Here is a 22,770-nt window from a genome sequence, read left to right on the forward strand (position 1 = left end):
GCCGGTCCTGCCCCGTTCTACTTCCAAACCAATCTACCCACCAGCCCCTCACACTTCCCATATTTCTCAAACCACCCACCGCGGCAGAAACCAGCACACCAACAAGGCCCTACTCCGTGATCCAAAAATACTTCCAGGGTCTCGAACGCAAAACCTTCTAACAGCAGCAGAAGAAAAAGAAACGATTTTTGCAATCGGAAATATAGCTCGCACGCACGCCCGCCCCTCCCTCCCCGTCGAGATCGTTCTCCCGTGCTCCGGCCCCGTCCACACTCGCCAGCTCCAGATCTCCAAACCCTGACCCCCCCGCATGCCATCGCGCTAGCCCCCCATGGCGCCGCGTCTCCTGCTCCTCGCGCTCGTCGCGGCGGCCGTGGCCGTGCTGCCGGCGAGCGCCGCGGTGGCGAGCATCGACCTGGGCTCCGAGTGGCTCAAGGTGGCCGCCGTGCACCTCGCGCCGGGCCGCGCGCCGATCGCCGTCGCCATCAACGAGATGTCCAAGCGCAAGTCCCCGGCGCTCGCCGCGCTCGCCGACGGCAACCGCCTCGCCGGCGAGGAGGCGGCCGGCATCACCGCGCGCCACCCGGCCAAGGTCTTCTCCCGCATGCGCGACCTCCTCGCCAAGCCCTTCCCCTACGTGCGGGCCCTCGCGGACTCGCTCTTCCTCCCCTACGACCTCGTCCAGGACGCGCGCGGCGCCGCCGCCGTGCGCGCCGACGACGGTCAGGTCTACACCGTCGAGGAGATCGTCGCCATGGTGCTCCACTACGCCTCCGGGATCGCCGACGCCCACGTCGGCCTGCCCGTGCGGGACGCCGTCGTCGCCGTGCCGCCCTACTTCGGCCAGGCCGAGCGCCGGGCCCTCACGCAGGCCGCCCAGCTCGCCGGCTTCAACGTCCTCGCGCTCGTCAACGAGCACGCCGGCGCCGCGCTGCAGTACGGGATCGACAAGGACTTCTCCAACGAGTCGCGCCATGTCATCTTTTACGACATGGGCTCAGGCAGCACCTACGCCGCGCTCGTCTACTACTCGTCCTACAGCGCCAAGGAGTTCGGGAAGACGGTGTCTGTCAACCAGTTCCAGGTAACAATTCTCCCGCCTCCAGCTCCTTTAGCTGTTCAATTCTGCTTCAACTCATATGCCTGCTTGTAAGATCTCTGAAGAAAAGATTGTTACTTATGCTTTCACATGCCTAGCTGATAGTAGATCTGGCAAAAAAAAACATGAATTTTAGCTGCTATCTCGAATAGATAGCTACAGAAGAATCTAGTGCTAATGCTTTTAGCCAATTCCTCTGCAGGTTAAGGATGTCAGATGGAACTCCAAACTTGGAGGCCTTGAAATGGAAATGCGTCTGGTAAACTATTTTGCCGATCAATTTAACAAGCAGCTTGGCAATGGGGATGACATCCGTCAGTCTCCTAAAGCAATGGCTAAGTTGAAGAAGCAGGTCAAGCGCACCAAAGAAATTCTGAGCGCAAATACTGCTGCTCCGATCTCAGTTGAATCTCTATATAATGACATCGATTTCAGGTGCGTCCTTCCATACATGCATAATCTTTGGATGAACGTTTATATGAAACTTAAAGATGAACCAAACTGTACAAACAGGCCAGCATGTCCCATCTTATGTCCTGGATCGATTCTGAACACATGAGCCTTTTACTTGTAAGCAAACATAATCTAGAGTAGCATGGATGACAGGCCCTGTTATTTCATATTTGTCAAATGGTCTGACCTTTGATAGATCAAGTTGATTCCTTTGTCTCGATGTGCCCTAGTTGTTGCACATCTAAGTGACTCAATTAAACTAAAAAGAAAAAGAAAATGACAACAGAAAATGTCTGCATGAATCTTCGCGTAAAATCAATGATATAGGACTTAGATGTGCAATACTTAGAGCACATCTAGATGCGCTTTAGCAAAACTGAAAATAGTCAATGACATAGGACTTAGATGTGCAATATTTAAGGCACATCTAAATGTGCTTTAGCAAAACTGTTGAATAAAATTTGTTCTGGTACTGCTTTTGCATATCTCTTGTGGATAGTTTCTACTACATTGAAGTTCTGCATCCGTTTTCATTGCATATTTATGATTATGTGGAACTTGCAAGATTATACCGGCTTCTTAACTTGTCATTGTTGGTATTTTCCGTAGGCCCATTGACCATTGATGTCCTTATTCCTTAATGCTTTGTTCTGTAATTATTGATCTTTTACCCCAGCTCATGCTTTCAGCTTTCCCTTAGTTTTTCTCAGATCATGATTAGGAAAAAAATTCAAGGTTTTACATGCTGACCGACATGCTGTTTATTACAGGAGCACCATAACACGTGAAAAATTCGAAGAGCTTTGTGCAGATTTATGGGAGCAGGCTCTGACTCCAATCAAAGATGTGCTCACGCATTCAGGCATGAAAATTGGTGACATATATGCTGTAGAGCTGATTGGAGGAGCTACCAGGGTACCAAAACTGCAGGTGATTATCACTCCTCCATTCAAGATTTATACTACTTGACTTGCCATTGAGGGGCTGTGATGGAATGCAGGACTATTGCATTGTTGAGTTTCTGAAACTTTCTGTGTATGCTCATGTAAACTAAACTGAATTTAGAACCTGGGTGCATGCGATTGCCTGCTTCTTATTTCACCTTTTCTCTCGTAAGAAGGTTTCATCGTGAACGGAATTCAGTATTTGGCATGGGGTTTATAAGCTGCTGTTAGTCATACAGAGGACTTCATTTACTTATGGAATAGAGTTAGATGCCTTATCTATCTGTACCATTTATTATTATTTTGAATCTCAGTGCTTTTATTATTTGTCACATTTTGACTCACGGGGCACATTTGTATTCCTCTGTTCCAGGCTAAGCTGCAGGAATTCCTGGGACGGAGTGAGCTAGATAAGCACCTTGATGCTGATGAAGCAATTGTTCTTGGTGCCTCACTGCATGCTGCTAATCTAAGTGATGGGATTAAGTTGAACCGCAAGTTGGGGATGATTGACGGTTCTACTTATGGTTTCGTGTTTGAAATAGATGGCCCAGATTATGTCAAAGATGAAAGTACTGATCAAGTACTGGTTCCAAGGATGAAAAAGATGCCAATAAAGGTTAAACAGTATTAGTCAAGCTTTTACTGTCGACAAACTTTGCCTGTTGTTTGAAAAAATATATCTGAACAAGATTTTTATTTGTCTGTTGTCTACAGTTGTTCAGGTCCATTAGACATACTAAGGACTTTGATGTCTCTCTCAGCTATGACAAAGCTTCTGAATTGCCCCCAGGTGTTTCGTCGCACAAGTTTGCAGAGTATGCCATATCAGGCCTGGCTGAAACCAGTGAAAAGTAAGCACAATGTTGATGTTATTTTGGTGCGCAGTCTCAAGTGTCAACTCTCAACCCTGCTCATAGTCAACTTAACAGCCTGAAAGGACCTTTATGTGAACTAATATTTATTGTGAATAGTCTGTCTGTAAAGTTGTAATACATATATGGTCATGTCAATATAATTCCAACTAAAAAAGGGCTCTAGCGCCTTGAAAATCAAGTGGTACTGCCATTCTGTTGTATTACTTGTATTCACCTCATGTTTTGGTTCAGTGCATCAATTTAAGTATTTAACAATGTACATTTTTCAATCAGGTATGGAAGCCGCAATTTATCTGCACCCATCAAAGCAAATCTACACTTTTCTTTGAGTAGAAGTGGAATTATTTCTCTTGATAGGGCAGAAGCAGTGATTGAGATAACTGAATGGGTTGAAGTTCCAAAGAAGAACGTAACACTAGAGACTAATACCACCGATGAGACTTTGTCTGCTGAATCAGGAACAACTGATAGTACAACAGATAGTAAGGAGAATTCTAGTTCAGGAAGTGATGCTGATAATACGAGCACTACCAATGATGAGACCAATGTGCAAGATACTATTACAGAGAAGGTGCTGAAGAAAAGAACCTTCAGGGTTCCATTAAAGGTAAACTATACTTGGTAAATTTATGCTAATATTGACATGGCATAGAACATATGACATAGATTAATTTTTGCGTCTTACTTTTTAATATAGGTCACTGAAAAAACAGCTGGTCCTGCATCAACCCTTTCGAAGGAACTGTATTCTGAGGCAAAAAGTAGGTTAGATGTACTTAATAAGAAGGATGCTGAGCGGAGGAGAACTGCTGAACTGAAAAATAACCTTGAGTCTTACATATACTCTATGAAGGAAAAGGTACCTTTTCTTTGCAAAGTTTTTAGCTTGTTGTGATGTGAACATTACCAGTACGTGGCATACTATACTGTGCATTACTTTTTATGTGACGCACCTTATTTATTTTTGACTGCTTAATTGCTGCCATTTGACACATCACAGTTGGAGGAAAGCACAGATATGTTGGCCGTCTCAACTGAACAGGAGAGGGAATCTTTTACAGAGAAACTCAGTGAGGTTAGTCAAATAATGGATCTTGCTCGGGGTATAATTTGTCTAGGATATGTCTCATGCTGAAGTTGTTGACAAATGCAGGTGCAGGATTGGCTGTATATGGATGGTGAAGAGGCTCAAGCAAACGAATTTCAAGAGCGGCTTGATCAGCTTAAGGCCATGGGCGACCCAATTCTTTTCAGGTAATTAATTTTTATCAACTTAAGTTCATATCACTCAGTTACTGATATTGTTTATTTTTTGTTATACAGAATGAGTGAGTTAAAAGCCCGACCAGCAGCTTGCGGAAGTGCTCGATTGTATCTTACTGAGCTACAAAAGGTATCCCCGAGATGAGCAAATGACTTCTCTTATCTAAAATAATTTGTTCTTGACACAATGTACTTGAATTTCGTATAAGAACCAATATTGTTTACGTGATTGCACCTAACATAATGCTTGCATTAAGAAAGAACATAATACTTGAGCAAAAAACATTTATCTGGAAAGGTCAAGCATTGCATTACAACACAACTTGTTGGCATGGTTCATCCTCCACCCGTCACTGCCACAAAACAAAATTTCATGCACTGGTCATTCTTCATTTTCATTGGTTCTTGAAGCTGTCATTGCACTAAAATATTCAGAAGAGATCATGTCAGTGCAATCTTGAATCCTTTCTTACATTGCAAATTTGCAAAGTAGATTACCTGATAATAATCAGGCTTTTGTAGGCACAAAAAAAGTGAAGTTTGGACATTCCTGAGTTCCAAATAAGCTAAACATGCACTACATTTTAGTTTATCTGCATTATAGTACTGTCGAGTCTTAAAAATTGTAAGATGGTTCTACTAAATGGGTTCTGTGTTGTTGCATTCTCATGTATTCTTTCTCTTTTTTTTTTTACCCTGCAGATTGTGAAGAACTGGGAGACAAGCAAACCATGGCTTCCAAAAAAGAGAGTAGATGAGGTCGTAAGTGAAGCAGATAAGCTGAAAGCTTGGTTGGAGGAGAAGGAAACCCTACAGAAGAGGTAGGCCTTTTTTTTTACAGAAAAACCATTCTTGAGTTCTATTTACGCTCAAGTGGCTAACTCCAAGCGACCATTGCAGTACCCCTGCCCACAGCTCGCCTGCCTTCACATCTGAAGAGGTCTATCAGAAAGTTTTAGCCCTACAAAATAAGGTCAGAATTTTATACTTGACATCCTAGCACACGAGGCTCAACTTTGATCCAACTTCTCAACACAACGGGAACTCGATTGATGTGCAGGTCTCTAGCGTCAATAGGATCCCAAAGCCAAAACCCAAGGTTGAGAAGAAACCCGCCGTAAAGGAAGAAGCTAACAAGGAGAAGACGGACTCTTCAGAATCTGCATCCAGCGAGTCTGAATCCACGGAGAAGCCGTCAGAATCGGATGCCCCTGAGAAGAATAACGATTCGGAACCAGAATCCCATGACGAGTTGTGATTATTAGAATCGGCTTTTGAACACCCCTGAGAGATACTACTCAATATACTCCGAGAAGACAGTTTGTCACCACCACAGTTTTGTTATGGCGGCCGAAAAGACAGGTTTGTGTAGGAATTCACGGCAGGCTAGATGCTATATGGGCGAGAAGAATTTGATGTCAATCGCTGTATAGCAGTATTGTGGTCTCTAGGGCATATGCTGTCAAGATAGCGCCTCAGAAAGGCTTAGTTGTCAGGACTGAGATGACTTTGTAGCTGCATTGTTGTACTGAAACTCATTTATGTTTTGATAACAGCTACTATAGAGATTTTATGTCTGGTAGGGGTATCGGTGTATCTGTTTGCTCTTTCATACTGTCAATCACGCAGTGCTGTTAACTTGCAGTTACTATAAAGGAATAAAGAGCGGATGTTTTGCTGAAAGACTAGAGTGCATACGGCTGCAGGTTGACACAACGGTGAAAACGAAATTCGATCCACCCGATTGGCTTGAAAGTACGTTATAGAATTTTGAAATTTGTGAATATCTTTGCATGACGATGACGTCGTCTTTTTTATCTGTACGTTGGTACGGGTCGCGCTCTCTAGCATTTGGGTTGAAACCTTGTTTTACTTGGTTTTCATCAGAATATTTTCTCTCTAAAGATAATGGTCCTCTTACTACTGCTGGCATCCGTGTCAGTCTGTTTTTGCTTGTGACGGGAACTGCAAGATACAGAAGTACACTTAGTGGCAAGAAGATGCTGATAATAGCATTTCATTATAGCCTAAGGTTTGGCAGAAGCGGATTTGTATCACCCGGGTGCTCCACACCCCTATACGAACATTAAATTCAAAAAATACCAAAAAATTTGAAAAAAAATCTGAGATTTTGGAATATCAAATCTGGATTCCCGATCCGTGTGAAATTTCGTGAAAAAAACACTAGGAAACGTATCTGTGGCAAAAAAAAGAACAAAATTCCTATGTGTAGAAAAAAACTGTTTGAATGAATTTTTGTTCGGACAGTATTTCATTCGCCATTGATACTTTCCCGGTATTTTTCCACGAAATTTCACACTGGAGTAGATTGAGAACCCATGTTTGATATCCCCAAATTCAGATCTTTTTGAATTTTTGGTATTTTTTACGTTTAATATTTGTATAGGGGTGTGGAGCACCCAGGAGCTCATGTGTATTTTCTAAGGCCTGGCTTGTTAGAACTGGTTCCGGCCAATAGGATATGTTTTGGGAGGGCTCGATAACAAAAGGGAACATTGTTTTGGGAGAGCTCAATAACAAAGTGCTATGTCAAAGTGAGGGAGTTGAGTGACACAACCTAGGTTGAGGCTACGTGAAGATCATAGTACAATACACGTAAGAGGGGGACAAACTCCAAAAGACACCACATGATAGCTTCGATAAAGGCAACACCGAAGCCACCGGCAAAGACCACAGACAATCATTATGAAGGAGTTGCGCCACTGCCAACCCCACAGCCGCACACACCAGATGGTGGTGGTCATTGGCTAAGGCAGCCTGCAAACAAGGACGACGAACATTCTGACTCGTTGAGCTTGCACGAAGGATGGGCCGATTCTCCACCGAAAGGGTGGTTATTGCCAAAGGAGCGGGGAGAACAAGTGATGAAGAAATGACATGATCTTAGAGAGTGCCCGTGATGAAATAATCTCCACGAGAAAGATGGCACCCATGTGTGGAGTGTAAACCAAAGGCACTGCACAACGACGACAAATAACAACAACACGAGCACCGCATGACGGAAGCTCACAAGTCACAAGAATGCCGATCTGCAAAGGAGTTCGCCGGAATGGGATGAAGAGTCGAGCATGGATGCCGTGCCGGGACCACATAACCAACACGAACGGAAGGGGGGGTGGCCACGAACGGAAGGATGCATGTTTTGTTGTGAACTTGTTGCGTTTGCTTGTTATTTGAGATCCGTCGGCATCAAAGACAGGGAGAGAAAGAGAGGCCCCCAGGGCCAGGAGCGCTTGACCAGCTCTCCCTCCCGTTCTCCGAAAGTTGACCGTTATCAAACTACTCGTAGCTCCCTAGGAGGACCAGTCAAACACCTCGACTTGCTACCGCAGCCACTAGCACCTATAGTACCAACCTCGTCTCAACTACCTCCCACCACCACATGCCCTGACGCCCTGACCCGGTCCATCTTACACCCTGCCAGCATGTCACTCTCTCCTCACTCGTGCCTCGCAACCCCAGAATGCTTCTCACCTCCAGAATCTCAGCGCCGTCTCGTATATAAACATCCCCGAACGGCTAGCATGACACACACAACCCCGACGCTAGAGCGATCAAGAACCGAGCCAGCCGCACGAGGAGGTCGAGAAAACTGACCAAAGGTGCTCGATCGATCAAGCGAGGAAGGATCCATGGACAGGAATGGCGTCAAGGTCACCTACATCGAGACGCAGTTCGTCACCTCCGACGCCGCGGGCTTCAAGTCCCTCGTGCAGCGCCTCACCGGCAACTCACCCGTCGCCGCCACGCCCGCGCGCCAGCTCCACAGGCCGCGGCCCCGCCACGCCGATGGGTGGAGCGCTGCCACTGCTGGACCGTCAAGCTATCGCATTCCCGCCACGGCAGGCCCGGTTACCGCAGCGGCGAATGACGCGCGGACGGCCAACGCCGGCGCCACCGGAGCGTCAAGCTATCTCATTCCCGCCACGGCAGGCCCGGTTAGTGTAGCGGCGATTGAGAATGACGCGCGGGCGGCGGCGGCCGCTGCCTACGCCGGCGCTGGGCAGCCGTCGGGCCTGGATGAGCTGCACGGCCTCTGCGATTACACGGAGCTTTTCACCGTCGTCGGCGCGAGCGAACGGCATCGTGACGGCAGTTACAGTGGTTTCCCCTATTGAAGTGCAAGTGTAAATACACACACAGGCTCTAGGTGTTAAGATTCAGCCTTTGTAGCCATAGACAGCAGCATTTGTAAGAGACTTGGCAGCGCAAACATTTGTGTATGTAAAGTTGCAATCATTCTGGGACTTCACGATATATATTCAACATCTGGGGGCTGTTTTTACTCGTAAATCCGATCTTGCATGCGTGATAGAGGAGAGGAGAGGAGGCACAAAATATATTCGACATTTGTCTGGGAGCATTTTTTTTTCTGGAGACAGACGGGTGATTGATCCTTTCAACCCAGTTTCGCATAAATTTGGTCAAAGTTTACGAGGTTTGACTTCAGACAAGTCTTATATGCAAACTAAAAAGGACCGGAGGGAGTACTACACAAGAAACATACATTTCCGCATAATATTTTGAGTGCTGAATGGGGACAGTTTTTTCCATATATGACGGAAACATTCTTTATTTGTGTGCGGTGCAACACCGACAATGGTCCCATGCAACATTGTCTACGAGGCTTTGCCTATCTACTCTACAGATTCAATGAGAAGTACATGCTTGCAGCAGCAGCTGCGACAAGTAACACGAGCAGGGACACATACAAAACTGGCTCAATCTCTTCACCAAGTACAACACACAGCGACACATACTCTTCCCAGTACATACACCAGTGTCTAGAGTTCTCAGACTACACATATCCTAAGCCGGCCCCTGCCATGCGGTGCAACATCGCCTTCCTTTTGTTTTCCAGAAAAGAAGGATCTCGAGTACGAGTACCATTCACGCCAGGTGATGCGAGAAGTAGGTGCAGAGCATCACATCCTCTTCTTTTACTTTCACTTCTTTCCTGTTGAGGTAAGGGAGTTGTCAAATTCCTGAATTCTGCGGTTGCTTAGACCCATCTGAAAGCATGAATAAAGAGAAGATCGCAGCTCCACGGTGACCTAGCTGTACAAAAAAATAATCCTATGTTTTCCGAGGAAAACAAGAGCTACAAGCACCGACACGCGAGACATTAATCGCACCACCAAGGCGTTAGCCATATTTCATACCTGGGCATCATTCTCCGGACCAAACTGCAGCGTCAGACTGAACTCTTAAGTGTTCAGTGCTGTTTTCTAAGTTCTGCATCCCTGAATGACTAGCAGTTCTTGCAGCTTGCGGCACCTGATCAAATTTCTCTAGATGGGCTCTAAACGAAGATTGCATACTGCAAAAATTCTGAAGCATGGGTGCTGCTTTGTAATGGGTTGGTGAGGGTCTATGGCTATGGCTATAGAAGCTCTCCCCATATTTTTCTTGCTTGGTTAGTTTCGATTCATGGCGTCTTCGTTTGTGAAATAAGTATCTCCGTTCCGTTCTACTGAGCAAAATTGATCTACCATTCAAGCAACAAGCCTACAACAGAATGCCTCTTGAAACACAAAATGGGTTCACAGAACGGAAACAAGCAAAGAAAATATAGACATGTACTGCAAGAAGCATACCATGGTGGGTGGATGTGAATAATGTTTCCTTCTACAAGATCCACATTGTCACATATTTTGGGACTGAAGATAATGGTCCTCTTACTACTGCTGTCATCCATGTCGCAATCTGTCAACGGAAGCTGCAAGAAACACAAATACACTGATAACACCACACTGGCACGAGACGCTTAGCATAAGGTTTGGTTTGTTAGAACTTACCCCCAGTAAAAGATATGTTTTGTGAGGGCATAACAACATTAAAAGATAGTTCTAAGGGTAGCACTGCATTTTTATCTTAAATGTCTGAACACTACATGGTTGGGCAATTCAAAAAGAGTGGCCAACCGCCACGCGGAAAACTATCCAACATGCATGACTTGCACAACACATATTCCTACAATTACCATTTAATAGCAAGCATGTATTTTTCATGCGCAACAATTATTACTTTTCTTGGAAAATAGTATAAAAACAATATGTTAATTTGCTGCAAGCAATAAGTAAACGAAAGAACAGAAGAGCTTTTGAAAGATAAAGATGAAACACAGACGTTACTCTTTTCTTTCAACAGGCAGAGGCAGACTGTTAGTTTTCCTTCCAAGGACCTTGACAAAATTTGAACAGTAACTCCCTTTGAATCACCTGGCAATAGGAAGAGTCACTGTATCATCAATATATGAATACACAATTACACACTGATGAAGGTTATTACACTAACTGCTTCAACTAGCAAGTCTAGCATAACTATACAAAGTTCACGATAGCAAAACTAAGAGAACTACCTAAATAATCTCGCGCTCTGTTATACTGCCTCGAGAACTCAGCATGCCTATCTTTCTCCATCTGCATAATCTGTTGCATCCTTCCATAATAACCAGCTCTGCACAAAGAAATAAAATATTTAGAATAGCATAACATTCGGTGTTATTTCAACGCGCATTTGGTAAGGAATTGTCAGGGTTACTATACCCGGTTGATCTCATGGGGAGTGCAGTACCCTCCATATCTGTTGCAGTGAAAGCTTCTTGGAATAGGTCAGACATAGTTTTTCGGTTTCCCTTCACATCTTTGTTCACCATAGTCAAGTTGTTTCGAACAGTATCCTGTTGCAGGAATGAAGTATCATGACGAACAGTACAACTGAACAACTACCAATAACAGCAGTTATATTAACAACATACTTCCGCTTCATCCTCACTAGACGTTTCACCAATAGCATGCTCTGAGTGCTCTTCACTGTCAAGATCCCTCTGACCTAGAAGTGCTAGTATTTTCTTCCCTGAAGTCGAAACTTTTGGCTTCCCTTCCTTAGCTTCGGTTTGTTGATGAATCTGCATTGAAATGTTCAGAGACAAGCTAGCTGTTGTCTAAGAACTCCAAACAATGAAGCAGCACCAAGAAATACCCACCGAAAATGGTGTTCTAACAGATGAGGCACTTCTATCCTGTAGATCTTCAAGAAGTTCAGCAACTGAAATGTTTGCATTCTTGGTTGGATGGGCAAAATCTGGGGGCAATTCTTCAGTTTCAGTTTCTTCATCGATATTTTCGAACTGCTCAGCCATCATAGTTTCTATAGCTTTAGCTGGTCGCATTCCTGACAAAACTTCTTGTTCCCCAGCATACGAGTTTTCACTCTTTACGCCTGACAGAATAGAATTGAATCCACGTATTGAAAATTTGAGCTTATTTTCACATTTGCTCCCTGCATCAGCACCAAAAAAAGGAGAACGAATCATATACGATACACGCCCGAAAAAGTTATGCAAGAAAATATTTACATGCCAAAGTCCTGCGCCGCTTCAAGAAATATCAGAATCTACTTAATATGTATTACGGAGCATGCAGTGAATCAGTGACATACTTTTGCTTGTTCCAGCAGATAGGAGTGAGACACTATGAGCATGAGGATCTTTATGCACATGGGCTAGCTCATCAGCTTCTTCCTGAACTTCATCCCAGATGGCTGATTCATTGTGGCCCGCCATTCTGTTATCATCCTCTCTCTTTTTTGTTGTAGCACAGGCCAGCGAGAGCCTTGTTGGTTGGACATCCTGTTGATATACAATAAAAGGCAAAGCCACATGTTCAGCAAACATTTCATATGCTGCTACATGCCGAAATTTGCAGTATTGGCCAGATATGTAAGAAGATGTCAGATACATTTGCATAAAAATGCAGTGGAAGGTATAGTTTGCGCATCTGGTAGAGTGGTTCAGGGTCCAGACACAATACTATGAAATTCGTTGCACATGAGCTGCAACAATGTTTATGAAATTTATTGGCCAAGCAAGTAATGAGCAATATGAAATACCAAAGCCTATGTAGCTCAGCATCAGGAGAGGCAGCACCTCATCAGATATCGGATCCTCGAGAGAATCAGAGACGCGGTCGGGGTGCTGGTGAGAATGAGCGGATGCGCAGTCGTACTCATCGAATCTTTCCATGGCAAATGCCCTGAATCAACTGCACACATAGGTGTTGTCAGGCAGCTAGCGAAGTCACAGCACAATTGGTGAAAAGAGTGAAATGCCCTGCCTGCTGCTGGCGTGTGGCGCTGCCTGCTGGGGCGCCGGAGTGCCGGATGCCCGACGTGTCGGTCAGTCTGCAAGTTGCGCCGCCGCGCCCTCCTCCCCTCGAGGACCTCCACCCGCTCGCTCGCGGCGCCGGCGCCGCCCCCCACGATTCAGCTGGCGGGCCGCGGCCTCGGCGACTCGAGAGGTCGCGCCCTCGCCTCGCGCTGCGCGTAGCTCCTGAAGCCTTGCTCCTCAGCTCGCTGGCCGACCTGACCGCCCTGCTCGTCGGCGGAGAGACGCCGCGGCCGCCCGCTCGACCTGCCGAGCAGCAGGCCTCCAAGGTCAGGGTTCTGCTTCTGGGCCTTGCACCTGGGAGCACAATAGGCCAAATGGGCCTTTGGCTCGGCCTTGTGCGAGAGGAATGGCCCCACGGTTTCTGAATTAATCGCTGCGTATCTTTTTATTTTCAATTCCATCTCTGCATATCTTTGGTACACACAGGGCCGGGGAATCCTTGAAATCACTAACAGTTTTGTTAAAACACGTCTAGATGTGTCCTAAATATTGCACATCCAACTATTCAAGTCTTCTGCCATTGATTTTACATGAAAATTCATGCAAGCATTTTCATTAGCCTTTTTTTGTTCTTTCTAGTTTGATAGTTAATTAGATATGCAATAACTAGAGCACATTTAAATATACCCTAAACAGACCTAATCACTAATTTAGGAGTACTCTTTGCAAAGGTCACTCCCACTTTTCCAGGTTGCGATAATCTGGAAGTTTTTCTTTTTTTCTAGATCCATTTATTCAAAAACTTTTATCTCTTAAACCATGCGTCCAAATCTTGAACCGGTTTCATCATTGTATTCCTCGTGTCGAGATCCTCAAAACTAGATCTCATGTTGATAGATTTTGACGAATTTTTTTTATGAAAAAAATTGTACGAAAAAAACAAACTGGGCGCACGCCTTTTTTTTCTTTCCAAAAAAAGGCACGATTGTGCCTCTCGCGGAATCAAACTAATACTTCTACCTATCACCCTCCGGGTGAGTTTGAGAGACAATACTTGGGAGGACTTCATCAACCTGAAGACCCTTTTTCCTTATGCACCGGCTTGCGGTCAAGTGCTTTCTCAAAGAAAGGGGAATGTTAGCGCTTCTACTTTGAATACTCGTGCCTTCTTTCTTTTTGCCCTTAGATTATCATAAGCGAGGAATGGTGTGTGGACTAACTATTCATGCGATAGATCATACATTACAAGAGAAATTGAAATACATTAAAAATCTATTCCTTTCAGTTCCACCTATTTTATTTCTTGTTGGCTATTCTTCCTACAGATTTTCGGCCTTCTATCACAATTTAGCTCCTAGATGTTGAGCTAGGCGCAGCTACTTCATGGCCCTTCTGGGTTGGGCCACACACGTCCGTGCTTCCACGAGAAGTAACATGTGTCTCTCGCGGAAGAAAAAAAACATGTTTTTCCCGTTTTCGAGAGGCACGGCTGAAAGATCGTGGATGTCGCCTAGAGGGGGGGAGGGTGAATAGGCGCTTAAAAATAATTACGGTTTAGACTTGAACAAATGCGGAATAAACCTAGCGGTTAATTTGTCAAACACAAAACCTACAACAACTAGGCTCACCTATGTGCACCAACAACTTATACTAAGCAAGATAAACAACTATGTGATAGCAAGATATATGACAAGAAACAATATGGCTATCACAAGGTAAAGCGCATAAGTAAAGAGTTCGGGTAAGAGATAACCGAGGCACACGGAGACGACGATGTATCCCGAAGTTCACACCCTTGCGGATGCTAATCTCTGTTTGGAGCGGTGTGGAGGCACAATGCTCCCCAAGAAGCCACTAGGGCCACCGTAATCTCCTCACGCCCTCGCACAATGCAAGATGCCGTGATTCCACTAAGGGACCCTTGAGGGCGGTCACCGAACCCGTACAAATGGCAACCCTTGGGGGCGGTCACCGAACCCGTACACTTTGGCAACCCTTGGGGGCGGTCACCGGTACCCGTCAAATTGCTCGGGGCGATCTCCACAGCCTAATTGGAGACCCCGACGCTTGCCCGGAGCTTTACACCACAATGATTGAGCTCCGAACAACACCAACCGTCTAGGGCGCCAAGGCACCCAAGAGGAACAAGCTCTAGGGTGCCCAAACACCCAAGAGTAATAAGCTTCTCAAACTTCACTTCCACGTATCACTGTGGAGAACTCAAACCGATGCACCAAATGCAATGGCAAGGGCACACGGAGTGCCCAAGTCCTTCTCTCTCAAATCCCACCGGAGCAACTAATGATAGGGAGGAAAATGAGAGGAAGAACAAGAAGGAGAACACCAAGAACTCCAAGATCTAGATCCAAGGGGTTCCCCTCACATAGAGGAGAAAGTGATTGGTGGAAATATGGATCTAGATCTCCTCTCTCTTTTCCCTCAAGAACTAGCAAGAATCATTGGAGGGATTGAGAGTTAGCAAGCTCGAAGAAGGTCAACAATGGGGGAAGAACACGAGCTAAAAGGATTAGGTTCATTGAGGAAGAAGACCCCCTTTTATAGGTGGGGAAAAATCCAACCGTTATGCTCACAGCCCGCACAGAGCGGTACTACCGCTAGGGCGGAAGTACCCCTTTGAAAAACAACAGCAAGGAGGCAAAAGGCCAGAAGAACCGCCGGAGCGGTACTACCGCTCGTCCTCACGGTACTACCGCTCGACCTCACGGTACTACCGCAAATGGTAGCGGTACTACTGCTTGCGAGCGGTACTAAAAAAATACATCCGGACCTACCACCGCAAGACTTGGGACGAGTTTTTGGTCCGGAGCGGTACTACCGCTGTAGGAGCCGCGGTAGTACTGCTCTGGAGCGGTAGTAAAAAATTACATCCGCTCCAATTCGCAGTAGTACCGCTGCAGCCTTTTCATAACACCAAAACTGCCACAACTTTTGCAAACGGACTCCGAATTCGATGAAACCAAGTTTGTTGGAAAGCTAGCGACAAGGGCTAACACAATCTTGAAAGAAATATCAATAAGAAGCAAATTAGAAAAGTCCCATAAGAAAATGGTGAGGACCCTTCCTCGGATAAGACCGGTAAAACCTACAACACCGAAAACATCATAGAAGACCCATGCGAACTCCGTTTTCGATGAACTCAAGCTTGTCATCAAGATGACCATAAGCTCTAAGACTCACAAAGAGAACCAAACAAGAACCAAGAAACATGATGCAAGGATGCAATGGTTTGAGCTCTCGACGAATGATACGATCAAGCTACTCACTTGAGAGCCCCCCTTGATAGTACGGCTATCGATCCTATAACCCGGTCTCCCAACTACCACCATGAGACCGGTAAAATAGAAAACCTATCAAGGGCAAACCTTTGCCTTGCACATGATCCACTTGAGTTATATGATGACGATCTTGTCCTCCTCAAGATGGACCACCTTTCTTGATTGCGTTGGGTCGATGAAGACTAGATGATTGATTCCCCATACTCCACTATGGGTGAGCCACTCTTCGGCACATCTTCACAAGTTCATTGACACCACAATGGATGGCAAGCTTCAAGCACTTGATCTCTTCGTGATTCTCCACTTGAAATTGCACACGGCAATCTTGATGACGATCACCACTTGATGTCATCCTTCCCATGGGTTGTATGATATCATCCTCTTGACGCAAGCCCATGGACACGTACCTAGCCCCACATAGACTCTCACATAGACCATGGGTTAGTACACAAAGTGCAATGGACAATGCTTACGATACCATGGGATCACTTGATCTCTCTCGGTACATCTTCTACTCTTTGTGAGTTGATCAACTTGATTCACTCTTGACTTAGTCTTGATCAACCTTAAATCTTTCCAACTCTCTTCGTTTGGATGATGTCTTGAAGGTAAACATGAATGATCACACAATCTTCTTCTTCAAGACATACTTGCAATAAGCTCAACTCTCAAATGACCAATCTTTGGATAATTCCTTGAATAGCACCTTGGTCGACACAAATTCTCCTTGAAACCAACACATGTACTCCAAGAAAAGCCTATGGACAAAACCTTCAAATATAACTCAAGGAAACCATTAGTCCATAGAGATTGTCATCAATTACCAAAACCAAACATGGGGGCACCGCATGTTCTTTCAATCTCCCCCATTTTGGTAATTGATGACAATCACTTTCACGAGAGTTTATACAAGGAATTATGCATCACCAAGCAATGCAACAATCAATAATGCATGTGTATGAGATGCAAATGCTTAGGAACAAAACCAAAGAAAGGAGAAAACTCTGAAGACTTCTCCACAAAACTCTCTGAAACTTCTCCCCCATTGGCATCGATTGCCAAAATGGGCGAAAAGCATAGAAGGGCAATATAAATTGTGTTCCTCCATAAATTGTGTATTTCTCAACAAGAGAGTGGAATGCAATACACATATCCAACGGTAAAACTTGGAGGAAGACCAACTATATTGAGGCACCAAGATTGCTAAAGGAATGATATGCCACAAGGACATAACAAAGAGAGAAACAAGCAATCAAGCAATCAAAAGATACCAATTGAAGCAAGCTATCAAAAGATACCAATTGAACCAACTAGGCCAAAGATCCTACGAGCTACATGAATAAAGGATATTATGATAAGAGCAAAGGAGTGTTCTAAAGAAACTAGAGAAGATCCTCATGATTTGTGCACACCTAAGAATTTTTGTATTTGGATACAAAGTGCACAAAATAGGATCATACCTCCCCCAAAATCAATAGAAACTTACAACAAGTGCAAGTGAGCATATAGGAAACTAAGCCTAGTACATGTAACAAACACATGGTTGAGCAATAAGTGAAAAAGGCAACTTAAGAATGGGCTCAACCAAAATGATGTGTGTGAGTCAAGGCAATGCACTTGAGAAGACTAATGTACAGATGAGCATTAAGCATCAATAAAGTCTTGAAAAAATGAGGCAACACAGTGCAAGGCCTATCCTTCCCACATACAACTAGCAAATGGGTTCACAAGCTAACTAATAAGTATATAAAGAACCTATGCTTGTGACAACCCGTGGCGAAGATAGAAGATGAAAGCCTCATCAAGACGAGGGATACCAATTAAGATGGAAAAAGCCTCGTAGAGATAAGCATAAGGAAAATAATCTTCACCACACAAGAGTGCATCAAGATGCAACGAGATACGATACGCAGTCAAGGCAAAAGCTTTCACGGAGCCACCAAAGAAATAACATAAGAAAGGCAAGGTGGGCGTGAAAGAAAGGATATCATCTAGAGATGTAATTTCTCTCAAGTGTATAAGGTTCTAGGTAGACTAAATCATGATGATATATATCTACAAAGAAGGATGTACACCCGAAATAGTTACAACATGAAGGAACAAGATATCCAAACTGAAGTCATACATATACCAATAAGATATTTGCTTGAGAGCATAGCACAAGGCTAGATATGGTCTTATTGCATATAAATGAATTCCAACCACACGAACATCAAAGACATCACAACTAGCAACAAGACATCATTGTTGGGATGCCTTGAGAAAGGAAACAAGTATCACACGAGAGAATGGATAACATGCCATGATACAACCTACGAAAGGTTAATGCAAGAAATGTGTGCATGAAGTAGATGATGATACTTGTTACCGAGATACCATTGGATGGATGTAGTAGATGCCAATTAAAGGTAGATAGTAGTTCATTAATCATCCTAGCTTGACTCCAATAAGCACATGGTGACACCACCTTCCTTGTGAGTGAGCCGAGCATCCAATGCATCTCCACTTGTTCCTAGAACAACAACACAAACAAAATGGTACCCAAACTCATTGGGACCAAAGAGTTAGAGAACCAACAACATATAGGACAAACTCCACATAAATATGTGCATATAGATATGAATATGAATTTCATGCACATCTCATCCAATTTGAGACTTGGTGGAGTTCCCCCTATATATTGGGTCAAGGAAAGAAAACATGCCAAAGAAACTACAAGAAGTTAATATGCATGCTCAATACTTTCAAGAACCGATACCAAAGGACAAAGAAATACCAAAAGAAGAAAAGATACCAAATGAATAAATCATCACTTGGAGGATATCGATAAAAGATACATCAAGGGATGAGATATCCATTGATACCCACTAAATAAAGGATATCAAACCCCCAAAAGAGAGGATGGTTCCAAACAAACCAAGCTCTCTACAAAGTTTCATGATGGCACAAAGTACTCAAAAGAAACGACTTGCCTTCCACCGACACACACTTGATAAGGATCACAAGATGAGTGTTTTATATAAAATAGGATAGCTCCCCCAAGACTAGTGCATTATAGAGAAATTGCATTTGAATACAAAATGCACAAGGTGGGATCACTACTTTCACTATATCTAGAAAACACTAGACAAGGTCAAGAAATTAACAAGATCCACAAGTGGTATGGAATACAATGAGAGTTGACACAATCCTAGGCAAGAGGTAAAGCAAATAAAAGCAAAGGCCAATGTAAAGATGATCAATAATTTCTACCACACATAAGTGAGTACCAATTGTCAAAAGACAAGAAGTATTTGGAAATAATTCCTGGTGGTAGATAACAAGGATATCCGACATCATCTTCACACCAAACAAAAAGCAAATTGCAACTTGTAGAGCTAACATGCCACCTAGGAACAAGATAATTTACAATATCAATTCTAGGTGACAATATCTCAAATGTACACATTTTCTAGGCTAGTAATATACACATAGCATATTACTCCCCCATAATGTGATACCAATTAAAGATAAACAAGAGGCAAAATAATGATCCAACACGAGATAATTAATGGACAATATAGAATTTGAATTTCTCATGAGAAGACATACCACATAGCGACTAGATAATCTTGAAATATCAATACTAGATGGTATTACTCATGTACACACATATATAGGATTGTGAGGTGCACAAAGCACATCACTCCCCCATAATGGGATATTCCATTAATCTCTCACAAGAGCCAACTAAGAAAAGAACAAGATGCAAAAGGCTCAATGCATGACACACACGTACATGATGTGCAAACCAACACACACATACTTGATTGCACAAGATAATCAAGTTGGAAGCACAACATATACAAACACATGCAAGGAACAAAACCAAACATGCAAAGGGGTAAGTAACTATCAATATAAACACTTTAAGCATGAGTTACCGCATGGAGAAACATTGGATATAAGATAGAAACTTGATAATTCGAATAACTTGGCTTGAGACAATTAGAATGATGAAGTCCCCTTAATTCTTCATAAAGTAGCCAAGTCTCCAGTGCCCTCCAACAACACCTATTGATCAAGTTTGAGCTTGTTGGTCCCCAACCAAGTTGGGTCCTAAGAGGTTAGTCACAATAGGCTTGGCTACCCAAATGGTTCTCTTCTTGACACCACTTTGAGTACCAACAACTTTGGCAAACACATTGCCAACCTTATCCTTCCCAAGAGAATAGATATCATCAATAATAATTGGGTTGGATAAGTTACCACTAGTGCATGAAGAGGCGAGGTGACCTTTCTCACGACATAAAGTAGCAACGTCTACTCTTCACTTTCTTCTCACTTGATTTCTCAACTTGAGAAGCTTAGCTTGAGGGTTCTTGGGAAGAGGACTTTCTTCAACTTGTGGTTGAGCATGAGATCGAACTTGTGGCCGCTTCCCTTGTTGCTTGTCACTAATGGCCTTCTTCTTCAATGGGCAAGATCTAACATGATGCCCTTCTACTTTGCACTTGAAGCAAACAATCTTGGCCGAATTCTTGACTTGTTCTTGGCCCTTCCTTTTGTTCACTTTGGACTTCTTCTTCTTGTTGGAGTTGAATCCAAGTCCACCTTTGTCATTGGGGGATTTTTGCACACTCAAGATATTGTTGAGTGTGAATTTTCCTTCATGACTCTTTTCCAAGTCTTTCTTCAAAGAAGTGACTTGGGCCTTGAGCTCTTTGATTTTCTCTGCATGGTTAGTCTCAACACAAGTACTAGAGGAAGTATAAGCTTCATCGTTAGAGCAACAAGGCAAGGAAAGCAATTCATCACAAGATGTACCAATATTATGCATGGATGAATCGCAAGGACTAGCACAAGGCAATATAGCATTTTGACCAAAAGTAGTGCTAGTATCCACATGAGGCTCACTAGATGTTACCTTAGAAAGCATGGCCTCGTGAGCTATCTTTAGCACATTATGGGATACTAGAAGATCATCATGAGAGCTTGTGAGGTTTACATGATTTTCTTCCAACATCCCATAATTGCTAGATAGCAACTCAAGTTGAGCCCTTAGCTCAACATTCTCCTTTAATATGGATGCTTCACAAGAGATAGAGTTAGTAGCACAAGCATCATCATTAGCAACAAGAGGAGAAGACAACTTGGCAAGCTCTTTTGAATATGAAGCTTTAAGTTGAGCATGAGACTCAGTGAGTTTGATGAGCTCACCCTTGATGACCCTTGAGCCATTTTCGAGGTGCTCAAAATCCTCAAGGAGTCTAGCATGAGCAACTTCAAGCTTAGCATTTTTAGTTTTGAAATCATTGGCCACCTCGAGTGCTCTATCATGAGATTCCTTTATTCTAGATAATTCTAGAGCAAAGGTCTCCTCAAGAGATTCGGATGTGGTTTGTTCATGTTCAAGAGCTTGAGATAGCTCCGCAATCTCATTTGCGTAATCATGCTCATGAGCTTCCATTTTCTCAATGGTGACCTCATGCTCCTCTAGATGAGATTCCAACTCCTCAATGTATTTCTTGCCTTCAATGGCAAGAGACATGATTTCCATGAAGTTGGAACGAGCAAGTTTATTTTTGTGAAGAGCTTTAAAAATCATTTTCCCCTTAGTTTTTAAGGAGGCAACATTATCATTCTCTTCATCATAATCAACATCATCATCACTCTTGCCATCATCACAAGATATATTGGGATTCAAAGTGGGAGATACCTTTGAAGCCTTGGCCATAAGGCAAAATGCAATAGATGATGATGAAGGATCCGTTGAAGCACCATTCAAGACCACATCTTGTTCCATGGGGTGTTGGGTTTCCTCTACATTGTTAGCACAACAATTCGAGGACATATATGCATTTTTATCATGGCAACAAGACATAGTAAACATATCATCATGTGATTTAGTCAAGCAATTTCTACATGATATGCAAGGACTATCAACACAAGCATGTGAAACATTTGGAGAGCTCGAAGTGTTAAAGCCCAAAGAAGGAGCATTGCAATAAGATAGTGATGAAGGATCATCCACAATAAACATACTATCATCATTGCAATGACCAACACTACTCACCATATCATTACCTTGTGGCAAGCCACATGTAGGTGAAGTAGAAGAAGTTGAGAAGACTATACGGCCGGATGTGGAGGGAGAACAATCATCCCCACAAAACTTGGACACGCCATATTTATCTTGAAGCTTTGTCCACAACTCATGAGCATCCCGGAACGGCATGAGTTGAAATATAACTACATTGCTCAAAGCATCGAAAAGCACATTAGAAGCTTGAGCATTGAGATAAGAGTTTTTCTCATCCTCTAAAGATAATCTTTGAGGATCCTTTGGAGGAGAAAAACCCACATCTACAATTCGCTCTAAATTTGGGTCCATAACCCTAAAGAGATTAAGCATGTGAATTACCCAAACATCAAAATTTGTGCCATCGAAACTAAGAGTGTGAGAGAATCCTAAGCCCCTAGTCGACATCTTTACTCTCTAGGCGGTTAAGCCTAACAAAGAGAGACGAGGCTCTGATACCAATTGAAAGATCGTGGATGTCGCCTAGAGGGGGGTGAATAGGCGCTTTAAAATAATTACAGTTTAGGCTTGAACAAATGCGGAATAAACCTAGCAGTTAATTTGTCAAACACAAAACCTACAACAACTAGGCTCACCTATGTGCACCAACAACTTATACTAAGCAAGATAAACAACTATGTGAAG

General features: G+C 43.6%; 3 protein-coding genes across 5 annotated transcripts; 2 read left to right on the top strand and 1 right to left on the bottom strand.

The window, feature by feature from the left end:
• Positions 1-215: 215 nt before the first annotated feature.
• Positions 216-6,249, top strand: LOC125514322 (heat shock 70 kDa protein 17). Its single transcript, XM_048679634.1, has 13 exons — positions 216-1,084; positions 1,302-1,534; positions 2,323-2,482; positions 2,870-3,115; positions 3,214-3,350; positions 3,648-3,981; positions 4,072-4,233; positions 4,375-4,449; positions 4,528-4,628; positions 4,698-4,767; positions 5,340-5,458; positions 5,538-5,610; positions 5,698-6,249. The coding sequence occupies exons 1-13, from the start codon at positions 332-334 to the stop codon at positions 5,893-5,895; spliced, it is 2,661 nt and encodes an 886-aa protein (XP_048535591.1). The 5' UTR covers positions 216-331; the 3' UTR covers positions 5,896-6,249.
• Positions 6,250-8,229: 1,980 nt separating this feature from the next.
• LOC125512418 lies at positions 8,230-8,924 on the top strand. Its single transcript, XM_048677512.1, has one exon. The coding sequence runs from the start codon at positions 8,291-8,293 to the stop codon at positions 8,774-8,776; it is 486 nt and encodes a 161-aa protein (XP_048533469.1). The 5' UTR covers positions 8,230-8,290; the 3' UTR covers positions 8,777-8,924.
• Positions 8,925-9,179: 255 nt separating this feature from the next.
• LOC125514323 lies at positions 9,180-13,079 on the bottom strand. 3 transcript variants are annotated; one of them, XR_007286338.1, is made up of 10 exons: positions 12,776-13,079; positions 12,589-12,703; positions 12,102-12,291; positions 11,647-11,942; positions 11,419-11,568; positions 11,207-11,340; positions 11,020-11,117; positions 10,793-10,879; positions 10,256-10,377; positions 9,180-9,615 (listed from the first exon to the last, which is right to left on the bottom strand). XR_007286338.1 is itself a non-coding variant. In XM_048679636.1 (10 exons), the coding sequence occupies exons 2-10, from the start codon at positions 12,682-12,684 to the stop codon at positions 9,549-9,551; spliced, it is 1,245 nt and encodes a 414-aa protein (XP_048535593.1). In that variant the 5' UTR covers positions 12,685-12,703; positions 12,776-13,079; the 3' UTR covers positions 9,180-9,548. The 3 variants fall into 3 exon arrangements, 2 of the variants coding, with proteins under 2 accessions (XP_048535593.1, XP_048535594.1); XM_048679636.1 differs by having other exon boundaries at positions 10,788-10,879; XM_048679637.1 differs by lacking the exon at positions 9,180-9,615 and having other exon boundaries at positions 10,255-10,377.
• Between the last annotated feature and the right edge of the window lie 9,691 nt (positions 13,080-22,770).

This window comes from Triticum urartu, chromosome 6, assembly GCF_003073215.2.
Source record: "Triticum urartu cultivar G1812 chromosome 6, Tu2.1, whole genome shotgun sequence".
NCBI classification, from domain to species: Eukaryota; Viridiplantae; Streptophyta; class Magnoliopsida; order Poales; family Poaceae; genus Triticum; species Triticum urartu.

Excerpts from the sequence above, each read along its gene's own strand:
- LOC125512418 (XM_048677512.1), top strand. The coding sequence starts at position 8,291 with ATGGACAGGAATGGCGTCAAGGTCACCTACATCGAGACGCAGTTCGTC.
- LOC125514323 (XM_048679636.1), bottom strand. The coding sequence starts at position 12,684 with ATGGAAAGATTCGATGAGTACGACTGCGCATCCGCTCATTCTCACCAG. Across the intron at positions 10,880-11,019 it reads CAGAGCGCGAGATTATTTAG|GTGATTCAAAGGGAGTTACT; the intron begins GTAGTTCTCTTA and ends TCCTATTGCCAG. Across the intron at positions 9,616-10,255 it reads ATTCACATCCACCCACCATG|GAAAGAAGTGAAAGTAAAAG; the intron begins GTATGCTTCTTG and ends TTACCTCAACAG.
- LOC125514322 (XM_048679634.1), top strand. The coding sequence starts at position 332 with ATGGCGCCGCGTCTCCTGCTCCTCGCGCTCGTCGCGGCGGCCGTGGCC. Across the intron at positions 3,116-3,213 it reads TGAAAAAGATGCCAATAAAG|TTGTTCAGGTCCATTAGACA; the intron begins GTTAAACAGTAT and ends TGTTGTCTACAG. Across the intron at positions 4,450-4,527 it reads TTACAGAGAAACTCAGTGAG|GTGCAGGATTGGCTGTATAT; the intron begins GTTAGTCAAATA and ends TGACAAATGCAG.